At 43.3% G+C, this 16,132-nt stretch overlaps 2 protein-coding genes across 3 annotated transcripts in view; one reads left to right on the top strand and one right to left on the bottom strand.

Moving 5' to 3' along the window:
* SNX30 (sorting nexin family member 30) overlaps positions 1-6,813 on the top strand; it is a 53,064-nt gene extending 46,251 nt beyond the window's left edge. For both annotated transcript variants that reach the window (XM_080573349.1, XM_080573348.1), the window contains one exon: positions 1,570-6,813. In XM_080573349.1, the coding sequence (XP_080429475.1) occupies positions 1,570-1,629 (60 nt within the window). In that variant the 3' untranslated portion in view covers positions 1,630-6,813. The remainder of the gene's footprint in view (positions 1-1,569) is intronic.
* Positions 2,549-14,754, bottom strand: SLC46A2 (solute carrier family 46 member 2). Its single transcript, XM_080573347.1, has 4 exons — positions 13,063-14,754; positions 11,834-11,917; positions 9,739-9,895; positions 2,549-8,282 (listed from the first exon to the last, which is right to left on the bottom strand). Exons 1-4 carry the CDS (start codon positions 14,123-14,125, stop codon positions 8,225-8,227), a joined length of 1,362 nt encoding a protein of 453 aa, XP_080429473.1. The 5' UTR covers positions 14,126-14,754; the 3' UTR covers positions 2,549-8,224.
* Positions 14,755-16,132: the final 1,378 nt, after the last annotated feature.

The raw sequence follows: 16,132 nt of genomic DNA on the forward strand, positions 1-16,132 counted from the left end.
TCCAATGCCTAACAACCCTTTCAGTAAAGAAGTTCTTCCTAATATCCAACCTAAACCTCCCCTGGCGCAACTTTAGCCCATTGCCCCTCGTCCTATCACCAGGCACGTGGGAGAATAGACCACCCCCCACCTCGCTACTGCCTCCTTTAAGGTACCTGTAGAGAGCGATAAGGTCGCCCCTGAGCCTCCTCTTCTCCAGACTGAACAACCCCAGCTCCCTCAGCCGCTCCTCGTAAGACTTGTTCTCCAGACCCCTCACCAGCTTCATTGCCCTTCTCTGGACTCGCTCGTTGATTTTCTTTTAAAGTGAAAGGAGTTCAAATGCTTATGCTGGCAGTCCAGTTTTCCTTCATGCCAGAAGAACAATGTTACCAAATGCACCTATCAATATATTAAAAAACAAACAAACAAACAAAAAAACCTTACTAGGTGTATGCATGGTGACATGCCTCATGTTCTTGCCCACTGCAGTTTTTCTACATGTACTCCGCAGATTTCTTCCTGTCCTAGGTTACTGCTCCATGTAATGTACTAGTTTGCACTTCCTTTTCCCTTTCCAATCAATGTCTGTCCTGTCAGCAATTCGTAATTAACCATGCAAACTTCATTTCACCCTGCTCTCTTTCCTGTTTTGAGACTGCTGTGATATTAAAGACTGCACTGAACATCTAGTAGTGTCCCTTCAGTTTTGCTCTTAGCTGCAGCAAAGAAACTTTTTGGTAGGAAAGTGTAATCTCTATAGGGCTAGCAACACTCTATTCATTTTCAGTACTATCAACAAGATCTATCAGGGTGATGCTTGACAACAGTGACTTGTGGATATAAGAGCTGGTGATGAATTTGACCTTTCCCAGTGTTTAATAAAATGTGTTCCATGGTCTGTGCCCATTTTGACTCCTGGGCTCTCCACTGGTGGAAGACAGTAAAGACACATTGCAGAAAGCCTGGAATTAAGTATACACATCTGAGGAAATTACTCCCAAGTCTGGAGAGCCCTAGTAATAGCACAGAAACTAGGCTTTGTTTTTATTTTATTATACCAGGCAATAAACAGTTAGTCACATGAAGTATAGTCAAGTCCCTGAGATGTACTGGGGTACACTGTGCCTCTGAATTACCTGCCTTAACTGCATAGATTTTGCAAATAACTTTGCTGGGCTGCTGCTATAATAGCTGCTATTGTGTCCAAAATAGCCCACTCCCACAGTCACACCACAAATGTGAACTTCTACAAGAAACAGATTGTCTGCCTAGCTGAAAGCTGTGTCCTTCACTTCAGAAGAATCTAGCTGATATTTGAAAACTGTAGGTATTCTGATGCATTCTTAATAGCTTGGTCCAGCTGATGGCTTTGGAAAGCTTTAATTTGCTTCTTTTGTTTGTTAATTGTAGCTATTCTTTCTGAACACTTTTCTTGCTGTTTGAGCTTCTGCTTTTTTCCTCATGTAATAATCCATAAAAATTCTGCTAGCCTTTCTGAACTTGCACTCTGTTGGTATGGAAGGGTGGGTCAAAAATTACAAGGGCTGATACACCATCCACTTTTTTAATCTTTGTTTCTTCCTTCAGTGCCTTACGGCGTGGGAGTCAATTATACCACTATTGCAAGACAAGCCAGAGACCAAATGAGAAGTACCTTCATGGACAGTCTAGCACTTCCGTGCTCAGTACCACTAGACATACTGGAACTGTATGAAGGACTCTTCTTTGTCACATTAACTGAAATGCCAGCTGTGCTGAAGCTGGAACAGACCCTCTGAAAACTATTCAATTTTTTTCCTCATTTTCTGTTTAAACTGGGGTATGTTTCATCTTTTTGAGTTATCTTGAATGGTTCCTTCTCTATCCTATGGAGTGATATGGGGCTTATAGTGAAAGTGCATGGGGATCATAAAACTTACCTCTTTAGTCAGGAAGGAACTGATGAGTAGAACACTAAAAAGATGAAAATAAAACTCTACTGCAAGGTGCCAAATGACATCTTTATTACCTTTCTGTTTTTGTTTGCTGAAAAGGTAATTGTTCCCATGATACAGTACCCCCTAACCAATCCTTATCTCTTTTTTTGGATGGAGAGGGAAAGACTGGGAATGAATATTTTCTGGTTTGCTACCACCGGTGTATGCTCCCATTAAATGGTTTCTGGAGACCTTTCTGTGTGGGAGTTGGGCTGGTCCTAGACAGAACATACTGACACCACCTGCACATAGCCTGTGATACAAGCATGAACTGTGGTTTTTGTGAGTGTGGCATGCTGTTGGTTCATACTGAATATCTTTGTTTACCTTGGTGATTATGAAGTAATGTCAGTTGGCTGAAGTGTACTTGTGACGGATGTGGGGATCAAAATCAGCCTGGGTGTGGGAGTGAATTGAACAGTGGCCTTTCAAGGCTTACGGGAATGGTGGAAGCAAATACGAGTTTTTGGTATGTTTTTTCTAAAGGTAGCTCTGTAAGTTGCATGGTAGAATTCTCTTGAACCATGCTACGTTTTTTTTTTTTTTTTGCTTCGTTTTTCCTGAACTATAGCCTCTTTGGGCTTGGTTACTTAAGGTGCCTGCTGTGGTAAAGAAGGAAGAAGGTAGAACTGTTTTCTCTCCCTGTTTTTTTTCTTTTTTTTTTTTTTCTTCAGTAGCAATCAAAAGCCAAAAAGTGTCAAATGCTTGCCTAACCAAGCATCATTGTGTGTGTGAAACTTGCCTTAAACAGGTCCGTGGGTGTAGATAGGTACCCTATCAGGTACACATAGTGTCAATACCTATCTCTACTGAACCACATGGCAAGTCTTTTAAGACTTCTTTTGGTACAGATCTATTTTCCTAGTAGTTTTTATTGGCCCTTAGAAATGTAACTGCTTCTGCAAGTCCCTTCTCTTTTCTCTTGCAGTCCAGCCTCAAATACATGCCTGCTTAGTGTTAATGGCCTTAGTAGAGGAATGCTTCCGTGATGGGTTTCAGAGTCTTGGTTTAATGGCATGCAGATAAAACTCTTTTTATCCATCCAAAGTGAGGGAGCTAATATCGGTGTAATGTTGGGATTTGGGGGAATAAATAACATTGACTGCTTACTGCTAAACTTGAGTGATTACTTGGTCTCTGGCAACGTTCTTGTGAAGAATCTGAAAGGTGATTGGGTATATGCAATTTCTGTGTTCTCCTGTGGCTACCTGTCAGGTACACTAGTCTGGATTGCACTTTGTCCCTTCATAAACACCAAGTCTACCTGAAACCCCCCTGCTCAGCACGGTGGCTCTAAAGCAGCTGTCAAGGTGAGTTATTGGTGCAATGTGGTTGCTGTCAGGCTAATGAGGTAATACCCTCCAGGTGCAAAAGTCAGGTTTAAGACATTTAAGGGTTTTTCCTTTTTGACTCAACTTCCATTGACAGTTCTCTGGTAGTTAACCAAACTATGCTTTCTGGTTTAAGGTCACAACTTATTGACGTACACTCATGTGGTGTAACAGATCTCTAAGTTGCTGTTAGGTTTGGAACAACTAACTACTCCTGCTGTGCAAGGGGAATGCTTAAAGAGATCATCTTGAAGCAGTAACCTAGTGTCTTCCTCAATCTTTCCCTTCTAAAATAAGCACTTCTAAATGCATAACACTTAACAGTTTGACCTTCAGGGTTACAGTCAATTCCTGTCTTCCCTATTTCCCACAAACAGATCATCATGCTTTTTTGAGCTGGTGCCTGTGTGGTAAATGAAGCTTTTCAGTTGACTCTGCAACATGACTGGGAGTAAAGCAATGCATAATTTGAACTTGTATTTAGACATTCTTTCTTCCACCTCATCCAAAATGTGCAAGATGAGTGGAAAGAGTGTTGTTTTCCTGCAGGTGTATAGGTTTTGTCTGATACCTTACAACACTGACATCCCGTTCCCACTTAGTGTTGTGTCAAACTGAAATGGGGCTTGGTTCTTGGGAGTTTAGGAGTGGACATCACAGCTGTTCATGAGAAGTGCAAGGGACAGTGGGGAGTTCCAAGTGAAGTTTACACGAGTAACTGTTACTGCTGGAGTGGTTCAAGATCAGCTTAGATTTTCTTTAACATGATGCCACTGATTGTGCATCGTGGTTTCTAAACTACTACTAGACCAAAGTTTGTTTTTGATTTCAGATAAATCCCTTTCTGATTGAGCTGTTGAAAGGCAAGCATGCTTTACATTTTCTGGTTGGAATATGTGTCTCTGTAGAACCTACAAGCTAATTTGGAGGAAAGGCTGGAACATGCACCTCAGGCTGTGGTCACAAACAGGATTTCTTATATTATCTGGGAAGGTAAAACTTCTCAGACCTCTACGGAGGAAGTGAAACTTATGTTCCAAAGAGAAGTCCTCTGCAAGAATTGTTGTAGTGTAAGACGAGCATGTAGGGGGTGGGTCTCTTAGCTCCTATGGGCCACTGTGGAGTCTCTATAAAAGAAAGAACTGTTGCTGTAAATACTGGGTAACTGTGGGAGAGACTGAGGTTTGCAGCAGCAGTGCAGAGAGGGAGAACTACAAAATAGCAGGAATCTCCTTAAAGATATCAAGAGTGCACTTAATTAATTGGTGTTTTTGTGAGGCTGAGATCTGAGGTGTTGGTGAAACTCTGACATGTTATTGTGTAGTCCTTATGTGGTGGGTGTCTCTCTCTGAAGTACCCAAACCTTTATAGTGTGAAAAGGAAAAGATGTTGGGGAAGGGAAGCAGGAGTAGGGCAGGAACTTTATCTTTGGGTAATGTCTTGAGAGTTCAGTCACTTACGGTCACATTCTGTGCATGCACTGAGATCATGTTAAAAGTAGTTGCACCCTTCCAATGAACCTACTTAAGATGAGGGTCCTTCAACAGCCCTTAAATTAGCCTAGCTTCCCACAGCCAAACCAAGGTCCTCTCAGAGGATGTGTAATTCACCGCTGTCCTGGTTACTCCTGCATAACTTCTAGTATGTTTGTTTCTTCTCTCAGCTGGCACCAGCACAACAAAGCAAGCACTGAGATCTTGTTTTTGTACTCAGTAAGGAGCTGTGCATTGTTCATACGTGTTTTTATCAGGTTCTGACTCTTGCAATAAACAAATGTTGAAACACCATGGCTTTTTCAGGTATCTGTTGAAAAATGAAATGGTGATAAGTGGTAGCCCTAAAGATACTAACTCTTCGGACATTAGTTTTATCAAAGAATAAACTATGGATTCTTCAAAGTTGTCTGCTTGGATTTTTGTTGCACTGACATGTGCTAAGGGTAGCATAGTGGACTAAGCCAAAAAGAAACTTCTACAGTGTGGCAGAGATGGTCCTGCAGAGGTGCTGTGGCGGTGGATCCGCACAGCCTCTTCATGGTGCATGTTGCTTCAGGTCACATCCTGCAGATGCCAATTACAGAATTCCCTCCCAGTACAACAGGGACTGCTCCTGTTGTAACAGAAGGCATGATTTTGCTAAAACTTAAGTAAATTGTGCACAATGTTGCAGACCGTTTGAAATCTAAGACACTGGTGCTGATAACCACTAAGCAAATGGTGTAGACAGGAGTAGACTAAAGTAGCTCATTAGATGTTCAGTCTTCTTAAACTCTGATGGTAGAACAGTCTTTTCCTTAGTATGTTAGCCTTTTACTACAAAATAACCAATAAGTAGGGAAAATGGGATCACTTTTTGAGATAGAAGACTTGCTACCAAATTTATTTCGGTGAAGTAAAACTGGGGATAATAAGAATGAACTTGCCTTCTGGGACAGTGAAGGTTGCATTTTAAAGTTTCTGGGGGTGCTGCTTAACCAAGTATAAAGAAGGAAGTGGTGATGCTTAATTCCACACAGCACTTCAGAGCCTTGCTGGGGTCTCTGATTGGTACCAGTACTCAGTAATGAACTGGGCTAGTTTAAGGTTGTATGGCTGAGGTACGGTACTTGTCCAGAAGGTAATGCACTTTCTGAAAAGGCATAAAAAAATCCCCCTTATGCAAGTGGTATGCTAAAACTTTAAAGGCTACTCACTGTCCTGGATTACTTTGAAGGCCTTGGTACTCTACACTTTGAAGCTAAATCCTTTCCTTAACTCTGCTGCTGGGTTATGTATCCACCTCTTTGGATCAGGCAGCAGAGTTGGGGCCAGTGCCACTCTCCCACCACACAGGGGCACAGATTGCAGAGGACAGTCTTACAACAGAGAACAGCCAGAGGTTTTAGTTTTTAGCACATGAAAATAAAGGAGCACTGTCCTTGTTCTCCTTCCCTTTGTGATGCATTGATCTGTCACTCCTCAAGGTTTGGAGACTGGCCATGCAGGTGAAAGCAGTCTGGCTTTGACCTGGTTCCCATCTCTCTCCTTGTTCAAGGTGTCAGTGCTGATGACTGAAATGGTGATGACTTGTTGCCCCGACTGTACTACTTCTGACTTGTGCAAGCCCATGCACTGGAACATGTTACTTTGCATCCTAAGGTCACCCTTGTACCACCAAAAAACAAACTGAAAGCTGTGAAAAGACATGTCTCTGTGTGAGTTAGGTCATTAAACAGTGTAAAACTTGGAGCAAGGCTCTTGTTTCATGCACTCAACCAACTCTGACAGCTGTGCTCTTGTTCAGACTCACAGGTTATGAAATGTTGTCTTGACTTACGGTGCTGGCATGTTTCTATACCCTTTCATATATCTCTGTATAGATATACTTTGTGCATTGTTTACTATGGAACTAGTATTGATGGAGAAAAACACTTCGAGGTAAAACTGTTTGTAATTCTCTATTCGTGTGTACATTTTTTTAAAATGCACCATTTGTTTACCTCAATTAATTTAATGGAATGGACCAATAAATGTATTAAAAAATTACTCATTTACCTAGAATTTAATGTTTCTTTTTTTCTTCTTTTTTCTGCCATTGCCATTGAAATTATGATGTGTACACTTATTTTCTGTGCAGCTTATTATCTTATTTGAAGAAATATCCTCCCCTTAAAAGCTTGTTCCATTGCCAATATAACTGAATGTCAGCTTGTCCACTGCTGTAGTATATCTAGTATAACCCGAAAGTGAAGCGTGGAGCTGACAAAAGGTTGTAAGGGCTGGAGAGGGGGACTGGGACAGAGATGGCAGCAAATTCTTTAGAATAAGAGAATTGTATAGTGAAAATCAACTTCTGTTTGCCACTTCCCTGTCTCATACTGAGGCTGCTTGACTTGCCCCCTGGTTATTACAGGTGCTGAAGACCGTTTAACTTGCTTTTACATAGTCAAGGAGCCTGGAAGCCACTTAATCTTTGTTAATTCAATTATCATGTAAGTAGAAACATAGTCTAAACACTGATCCCTCTTGTGCATGCCAGTATTCTGAAACTTGTTTGGAGTTAGCTGATAATGTCTCCTGAGAGTTGATATATTGTATAGGGCTCCTTTCAGTGGGAGCTTGGCCTGGCATAAGGCTGGGCTAACACGATGACTGCTACCAGGCATCGGCAGCCCTACACCTCTGTAAAACCTGTGGGGGTGGTGTCCTTTGCTGACCCATTCTTAGCCTGTTACAAGAGTAGTGCATCCTGGTGGTGTGAGATGTATCATCAGTTCCTGAGTAACAGGTGTCTTCCCATAAGCTCTAGGGGTGTGAACATCTACTGAGGACTGTTTTTATTGTAGGGATTACAAAAATGTACCTTAATCTCACATTTTTTTACCATGTTTTTTCTGTATTTCAGTAGTCTTCTCCGTAACATCAGTCAGCTGGGCTGACACTCTTCACACTTGTCCATAGTTTATGTCAGAAAGTAGGTGCATCCTGCTGACCACCGTGCACACACTGCATGCTGCTTGTGGACACCTGCCTCAAAAGCCACAGTCACAGCACTGTCCTCAGGTTTCAGACCAAAGAGATGAGAAGAACTACAGCTGATCCTTTGCTTTCCCCTTCTAAATTGAATGATGTGCCTGGAAACACCCTTGCCACTTCTACCTTGTTCTTGTCTGTCTCCACTACTGCCAAGTAGCCTAGAGTGGAAGCAGGGTGCTCTGGAGACTGCTGGTGTTCAACAGGCGGTGTATATTCTCTGCAAAATAATGTACTGCAAAAAAACAGGGCAAACTTCTTTGTCCTGGGTAAGCTCAGTGGCTGAGGGACTGTGGCATGCTGTGAGGTGAAGACGGTTCCTGTAACGAAGCCAGTGGTAGGGACAAATGCTCGGAAACCTTCCACTCACATTGCTCAGGGAACTGATCGAGACCAAAAGATGCTTTTGGTGGTAAAGCTTCCGTCACTTGGTCAGAATCTGAAAGGAGCCAGTGGTTGAACGTTGTTTGATGGCCACAATGCTGTAAAGAACAATAAAAACAGTGATTACAAGAGGGCTACCAAACTACTTTCTCAAAATACAGTTTGCATGTTCCTTATCAAGTCTTTAGCTTAAACTTCGCTATGGTGTCTGGAGCTAGCTGAGTGTTCATGTACTTCCTTTCAAGAATCAGCCAGCTTCTCTGTAAGCTACCACTGTATGTACAAGCCATGAAGCTGCCACCATTTGTTGCCTTTCAGAGTTTTGTAGAATCATAGTACAACCCAGGTACTTCAAAAGACCATCAGGTCCAATCTCTCAAGGGGAAAAGACAGCCTAGGTGAGATTATCTAGCACCCTGCTCAATCACGTCTTGAAAACCTCTGGTGATGGGGATGCTATCTTGTCCTAGAGGTGGTTGTTCCAGTAATGGATTGTTCTCACTGTAAAAAAATGTCTTTCTTGTATCTTATATGTTTTTTCCCAGTACCTGTGTTTGTACTTGTAATGATTACTTGTACTGGGAGTGTATGTGGTAAAACGGCTGAGCAGCTTGCAGTGACTCACTGTTAAACAGTAGGGTTATGTTTAAGAAATGATGAGTTAGAAAATACAAGGAGAAACTTTAAAAATTGAAATCAAACTTGACAAGGGTTTTATCTGGGATCAGACGTCAGCTGTCTTACATCTGAATGAGAGTATCTCTGCATAGATTAGATATTGGCAGTATCACACTTTGTATTATCTTCATGGGGTCCTGCTGTTTCTAGTAATGTATCCAGCTGGAGGGGCTTGGGGAGGGGATGGTGAGCAAGGTGATACTTAGAGGGAGATCCTTTAAAGACTCCAGAAGATTAGGTGGAGGTGTTTCAGATTTCTCTCTTTAAATTATCTGGGATTGCGCCTAAAACTTGTTCTTGAAATTTTAACTCTCAACCACTCTGTAGCTGTACAATTGGGCAATCTCACTGGATCAGAAAAGTAACCATTTTCTTTACTGTATCATAATGATTTATCTTTGAAAGAAACACCCAAGGGAGACTCAAACTATTCTGTCACAATGAGTAAGTAACCCATAATGGATTTTCAAAAAAAAAATGTTTTACTTTGTGTGGGATTATTCCCTCTTTCTACTTAGTACTATTTTAGCAATATCAAGCACTGCATTTGTGCAAAGGCTTTGTCCCCTGGGATTATTAGCTCTTAAACTCTGCCAAATATTCCTCCTACAAGCAATTCACGATACGTCAAACAAGAAGAAGATTAAAAACAGTGGCTATATCACTTGAAAGCTTAACTCTTTGAACCTTCTTGGTACTTGTCACCTCGTTTCCACAGAATTTTTGTTTTACTTTTTTGAGTCCTTTTCCAATTTTTTTTTATATCCAAAAACACTTTTCTTTTTCAAATCTTAATTGTACACATAAAACCTAGAAACATGAAGCAAGGAGAAAACATAACGTGCCCCTTCAGAGACAACCATTCCTGTTCCTTACCTTAAAGGGAGGAGGCTGAGGCAGCCAGCTAGAAAAGACAAAATGAAACAGAGGCCGCTGTACCAGTTCAGTGTGCTTTGATAGATCTTGTTGAAGACTGTAGATGTCACTACTCCTGTGATGACTAAGGACAACTGCAGCAGGACAAACACCTTACCTGTAAAGCAAGAACATCATTTATCATCAGGGAGAAAAAAAACCTGTTGTGGTACCTCCCTGCAGCATCCAGGTGCCACCACCACGGCTTGGAAAAGCAATGTAGTCATGGCTTAACGAGTGCCAGATTGCATGAGCTTGTTTCTGCTGTTGTTCTGGAGCAGAATTAAGTGTCTCTTCCTTCTTTAAGGTATAGGACAAAGACGTAGCTTGAAAACTGTTTGCTTAAACAGTCTAGATGTTGAGGTTGCTGCTTGGAAGAGCAGCAATAAGCTGGGAAATAACTGCTCATTTCCATAGGATATAGGAAAGTAGTTGTGGGTTAATGTCTTCAGGATGTGAGAGATTTCAGCCAGCGGCTGCTTCTGCCATAGTGCAGAAGTGTTGTCCATTGGGCTGAAATGTTATAATGCCTAAAATGTGGAGCTGTGTGTGATTTGTGTGATGTTTATGGAGGAGGAAAGGGAGAAATTGAATCCCAGTTGGAACAGCTTGGGAGTAACCATTTTTGCTGAAGTGCACCATTCTGTTTCTACCATGGTAAATGGGGAAAGAGAGGGCAACCCAGCCCTCCTGGAATGTGCAAACTAGGAGCACATTTAGGGTTCTGCACCAAGCCTGCTGCCCTTGAAGCCCGCTCCACTTGCACAGTGCCAGTGGCCACCAGCTAAGGAGGCAATGCTGCTCTGCTGCACTGTCCTGCTTGTGAACTGCTCTGTTCGTGCAGTCAGGTGCAGCATGCGTGGCTTATGGTTAAAGACAAAATATGCTGATTTTTTGATGACTGAAGAACACGATGATTAATTTGGGGTGTGAGCTGCATGATTTATGGCAGGGATGTGATTTTGCTACAGAGGAAAAACAGAAGTAGGAATGAATCGGTGACAGAGCACAGCTTTCATGTGACTTTTTTATATTATTCTCCAATGCAAAGATAGTGAGCTCGGGTGTTGAGCAGTAGCACTGCAAGTTAATTTCTGCATCTGCTTGATTGCATTTGTAAGTTATCCAGACAAAAAACGCTGCATGGTAACCCTCTGTTGAAAAATGAATGTAGCACTGGATGTCAGGTGGGCGTTTTAACCTACTGTCTTGGAAGCTGTTAGCTCTCTGGACCTGTGTGCCCACACTGCAGTGGGGCTGCACAAGCAGCCTGATCAGCAGTGAGCTGGACGGATTGTGCTCCCGGTTTTGAGATGGAGATGGTGAAGCTGGGAACAAGGCAGATTGCTACAGGGGTGAAATAAGAAGTTTTGAGTGTTGTGGTCATATGGCAGAAGGAAAAGGATGCAATTGGAGTAAAAGGAAGCCATTGGAGTAAAAATATTAGCCTCCAATATGATGTTGTAAAATACACATATTTCATTATTTTCTAATGCAAAGTTAATAGAAAAATTAGGAATTGTTTCTCCTGTTGAACAAAAAGGGTCATTTTCTTAGGCAAAGTTTATTCTTTGTTAGTTAAATTATGTTCTGACAGGAACAAATTGCCAAGAAAAGTTTGGAAGCATATTTAGAGACAGTAATGGAAAAAGATTAAAGAAATCCATTCTTCTCAAAACTGGAAGTAAAATAAGCCAAATATAAATGATGTGAGTGTCACTGTGCTTCAGTCCAGCATTGCCTTGTATTTCCCTGAAGCACTGTGTTTTTGAGCAGTACCTCAGATATTATTTTCCCTGCCTTTGAGCTGCACACTGATAGTAATCTCTTGAAGCATGTTCTGAAAATTTTGTGGATAAATGATGAAGCAATTAGGGAGGAGAAGTTTGGACATGACAGGCTGGTCCTGCAAGTTTCTCTGCTCCTCCTTTTTTGCAGTACCAGCTGTTCTGGTTTTATTATGCAATGCACAGGCTATATCAGTAACTTAACTTTCTTGTACCCAAATGGAGGGATTTGGCAGGTTTTTGATCAGAGAGGTAACCGATGTACTCACCATAGGATGATCCTTCAACATGCTTGGATAGCATGGACCTGATGGTAGGCAAGGGGATGAGGGCAAAGAGCATCACTGCCCGTGCTGCAATGCAATGAATATGTGGTTATCATCAGTAGCTGCTCCCTGTCTCATAACACAGCAACCACTGCTTTTGAAGGCTGCATGCCTCTGGCTTGGGCAGGGCCTTTGCTTAACCTTGTCGTGTCCCTTGAGCCTCAGAAATTAGTACTTATCTTCAGTAGGAGTGCAGGTCCTTGCTTCATCCGGGAGGTGGTGGATAAGCCACCGATTGCTGCAACTAGCAGAGGCACTTTGCCCCAGCCAGCCATGGCCTCTGGGTCTCAGCCCCAGATCCCATTGTATCTTTAGAGAGCACTGTCCTTTGTGGTAGTGAGGTGGATAAGTCTGCTAACAGCCTTGACAAGAACAGTATACTCATAACACCATGTTTTATCTCATGGTGCTTTTGGCCTGCAGTATTTTATGCTCTCTCTACTGTGAACAAACTTGTTTAATTTTTGATTTCTCCTTTCTTGTAGGCACAGACAGAAAAACCTCTTTGGCTCATTTCTCTTAGACTTTTTTTCTCATTTTCAGAAACAAGACCTGAAAGCCATTGAATGTATGATACTCTTTCTGTTAGTCAGGTATGAATCACCCATCTCACTGCCACAAGGGTTGCTGTTCTTGGTTTTTGGCTTCCTGTGTTCCTGTGGAGGCTATCTCCCAAAAATAAACTTGCCTTTCCATCGTCACAGGATGCTGCCACATCTATTGTTACCCATCCCTTGGTCATTTATATATAGAGTGAGATTTGTATAGTACATTCCCGTAATATTTTAGTTGCTAGAGCAACACCAATGTTTCGCTATTAAGTTTCTCATCAGACATAAAAACCTTAATGTAACAAAAATAAATCACATCTTAGGATATTCACTTAACAGAAAATCTTTGGCATTTTTTTCCATTTTAGCTTTAAGCCTTATCTCATGAGATGCAAGTGCTTCGTATGGCTGGCTGGTGCTTGTAGCCTGCAACAATTCCTTCCCCCCTGCCCCAATGTCAGCCTTCTTCCCCCACTCAGATCTGGATTATGATCAGGTGACAAATTTCAAGTTAATTAGCTTTAAACCAAGCATTGGCAGGAGCGTGTGCCTCCTTAGGTTGTTGTAGGGTGCTGCACGAGAGAGGTGCAGGATGAGGGCACTAATGCCAGCTCTACTCACCAATGTAGAACAGAAATGTCCACCGCACAAAGGCCATGATGAGGACACCAACGGTGAAGGACACCACTCCAATTATGATCATGGTAATGTCCCTAAGGTACTTGGAGAACACGAATACCCCCAGGAAGCTGGTGATGAAGATGGCATACCCAGCGGCATTGCCATAGCCAATCTGCACAGCATTCCAGCTCAGAGGCTCCCTGAGCAAGAAGAGTGGAAGAACATTCATGGCGCCCACCACGGCAAGGTCATAGAGGATTGCTGCCACAAAGAGGATGATGATGATGAGTTTTGAGGGTGTTACTGGGGCTTTGCTGCTGCTCTCCGAAGGCTGAGCACTCTCTGCTGCTCCTGTGCAAGCTGGTACCTGGCCACCAACCTCCTCTACACCCTTGGCTTTGGCTGTGCAGGAAGGTGCTGACTTGGGGACTGTCAGGACAAAAACGCTGTAGAGGAGACAGAAAGCATAGCAAGCGATGCTGCAGCTCACCAGCACAGTGCCCTCTCGATAGCGGTCGCTGAAGCCGACAAAGAGGTAGCCAGATGCCATGCTTCCCAGAAAGCCAGCGAGGCCATACACCAGCTCAATAATGATCAGCCGTAGAGACCTCCTGCTCTCGGAGGAGCCCAGGGATCCCAGAGCCATGATGCCTGCCCAGAATGTGGTGAAACCACCTGTTAGCCCATTGAAAGCAGCAGCCCCGTACATCACCTCGATCGGCCAGTCCAGCAGGATCAGGAGGAGCAGGAGAGATTTGGAGCCCAGGTAGCCAAGAAGAGGTAAGCAGATGGGGATCTTCCGATGAACCTTGTCCCCCAGCTTGGACAAGCCGTAGGCTGACACCAGCGGGCTCAGGCCCAGGACGAGGTTGTAGATGATATAAAAATTAGAGACAGCCTTCTGCTGAGCATCTTGCAGTAAGTGGGAGGGAGCGGTTGAGTTGGTCTGGTTGTAGTAGTTTTTCACCACCAGTAGCAGCGCCGTGTCGTAGAAGGCACTGGCCACTTGGGAGCCCGCAACCACTGGCTCAACCCACGTTCTCATCATCGTCATCCACACCATGGTGCTGATGGTTGCCTCTTCTCAGGGAAGGAGAAGAGCTGTTTTCCCAGTGATGTGCTGCAGGAAATGGTGTTTTCAGAAGTTCTGCTCTGGAGGCATGCTTGAAGTGGAGAGGCGAAGGGAAAATAAAAGGTCCGCTGGATTGCACAGAATCAGGGTTGTGCAAGAGAAAATCTGGCTGGGAGGATATTTGCACCTCGCCTCTCTACGTACACACATGCACGCACATCCCTACACTGTTCTGACCTCCGGCTCGGGCAGGAGAGGCTTTTGTACAGATGGAGACGCCCTGCACTCGCTGACTGCTGCTGCTGCTCTTCCTGGTGCCATTTCAACACAGATCATATGACCCGGGGGAATTTCTGTCTCCCACTTTAGGAAGTGAAAATGCCATAATCGTGTGGTTGCAACTTTTATTTATTTTTTTCCACACTGTTGGCATCCTTCATGTCCCAGAGGACTCTCAGGGAAACAATGCTCACGCCCAGCTATGGGGACAGAGAAAGGCCGAGTGCTTTTTTTGCTAAGTAATTCACCAATTCCCCTTCGTGCCAGCCCTTTCCCTTTCTTCCACACAAACGTGTGCTGCTGGATCTCTGACTCTCAGCTGCTCCCCTCTGCCCTATTGCTACATCACACTCCGATGTTATTTCAACAACACAGCCAGGAAATTGCGCCAAAAAGAAAAAATGAAAAGAGAAAAAAAAGCTATTTTTAGTAACCTGCCTCCCACTCTGTGTGCTTTATCCTTGGGCTTTACAACGTGGGACTTTCCAAAAGGGGAAGAAAAGCCCCAGTTTATACCAAGGCATTGGCAACTGCTGCACCCCAGCAATCCGCAACCGGAGCTGGAAGCTGGGGTGGGAGCCCACCTCCGGGAAGGGTTTTTCCAGTCTGTGTGTCTCCACAGGTGCTGATGCCATGTGCAGGGTCACAAAGCTTGCAGGCAGCCTCAAGCTTTGCCGCTGCCCAGGCTGCCAGCGCCAAGGAAGGTGTGTGTGTCCCTAGCTGGAGGAAACACTTGGGGGATAATTAGCAGCCTCAGAAATGCTAACTGAAATGATAATGATCTCACCCTGCGCTGGCTTAGTGAATCATAGCAGGCAGAGTAACAATCTGCTCTGGGAAGATTTATGGTGATGACTTTAAAAAATAAATTAATGATTAATTTCCTAGAACAATGTTAAAACCCCCATCTGTTGCACTCTGTATTGACTCAGGTGGCATCTACTCAATGCCTGTGTACTCATGGCTCAGGAGTTTCATTTTTTCACTCCTAGTCCACTTATGCAAAAATTTTTGTTTTAGATTTCAAGTTGAGGAAACAACAATCCCAAGAACTAACACAGAAAGGAGCGAGAAATTGTCTGCTAGAATGATTTGCTGCTAGACAACTGTAGTTTCACCAGAAATTTTTCTTTTAACAGACGAAAGGACCCCTAGCCAGCTGTAGAATATAATCTGTTTTGTTCCAACTGTTTTTTTTCTTTTTTCTTTTTTTTCCTTTTCCTCATATTTTCTGCCAGAGATGTTATAGTTTCTTTAGTTTTTGCTCAGAAGTGGGACGAATCTTTTTCTCCAAAGCCTGGAATATTTCCAAAGGATGGAAATTCCAGACAGCCTTACTGAAAACCCCTTGGCAGCAGCCTGGAACCAGTTCAGTCAACAAATGCAACCAGAGGAGTTGCTACGCTTCGCTGCATCCAGGGAGCCCTGTATCTACTGCCAGACAGTAGAGGGAAAGATAAACAGCTTTGTCCTGATCTAGCTTTGATTTGGGGTATCGGTTATCTTGGCGTGCAGAGGAATGTTGCAGGCACTGGTCTTAAGAGTATGCAGATCTTCTCAGCTGTTAAATATGGGATGTTATCCCTCCATACTTTTTTTGCCTGTACAGGCTGTCTGGCTTATTCATCTGACGCTCTTGACATTTAGGTGATACTGTGCTATGCTCAATGCTATTTGGGCCCAGATAGCTAATGAACTGTGCTAAATGCCATTAGTGAT

Source organism: Anser brachyrhynchus, assembly GCF_964034855.1.
Source record: "Anser brachyrhynchus genome assembly, chromosome: Z".
Classification (NCBI taxonomy): domain Eukaryota; kingdom Metazoa; phylum Chordata; class Aves; order Anseriformes; family Anatidae; genus Anser; species Anser brachyrhynchus.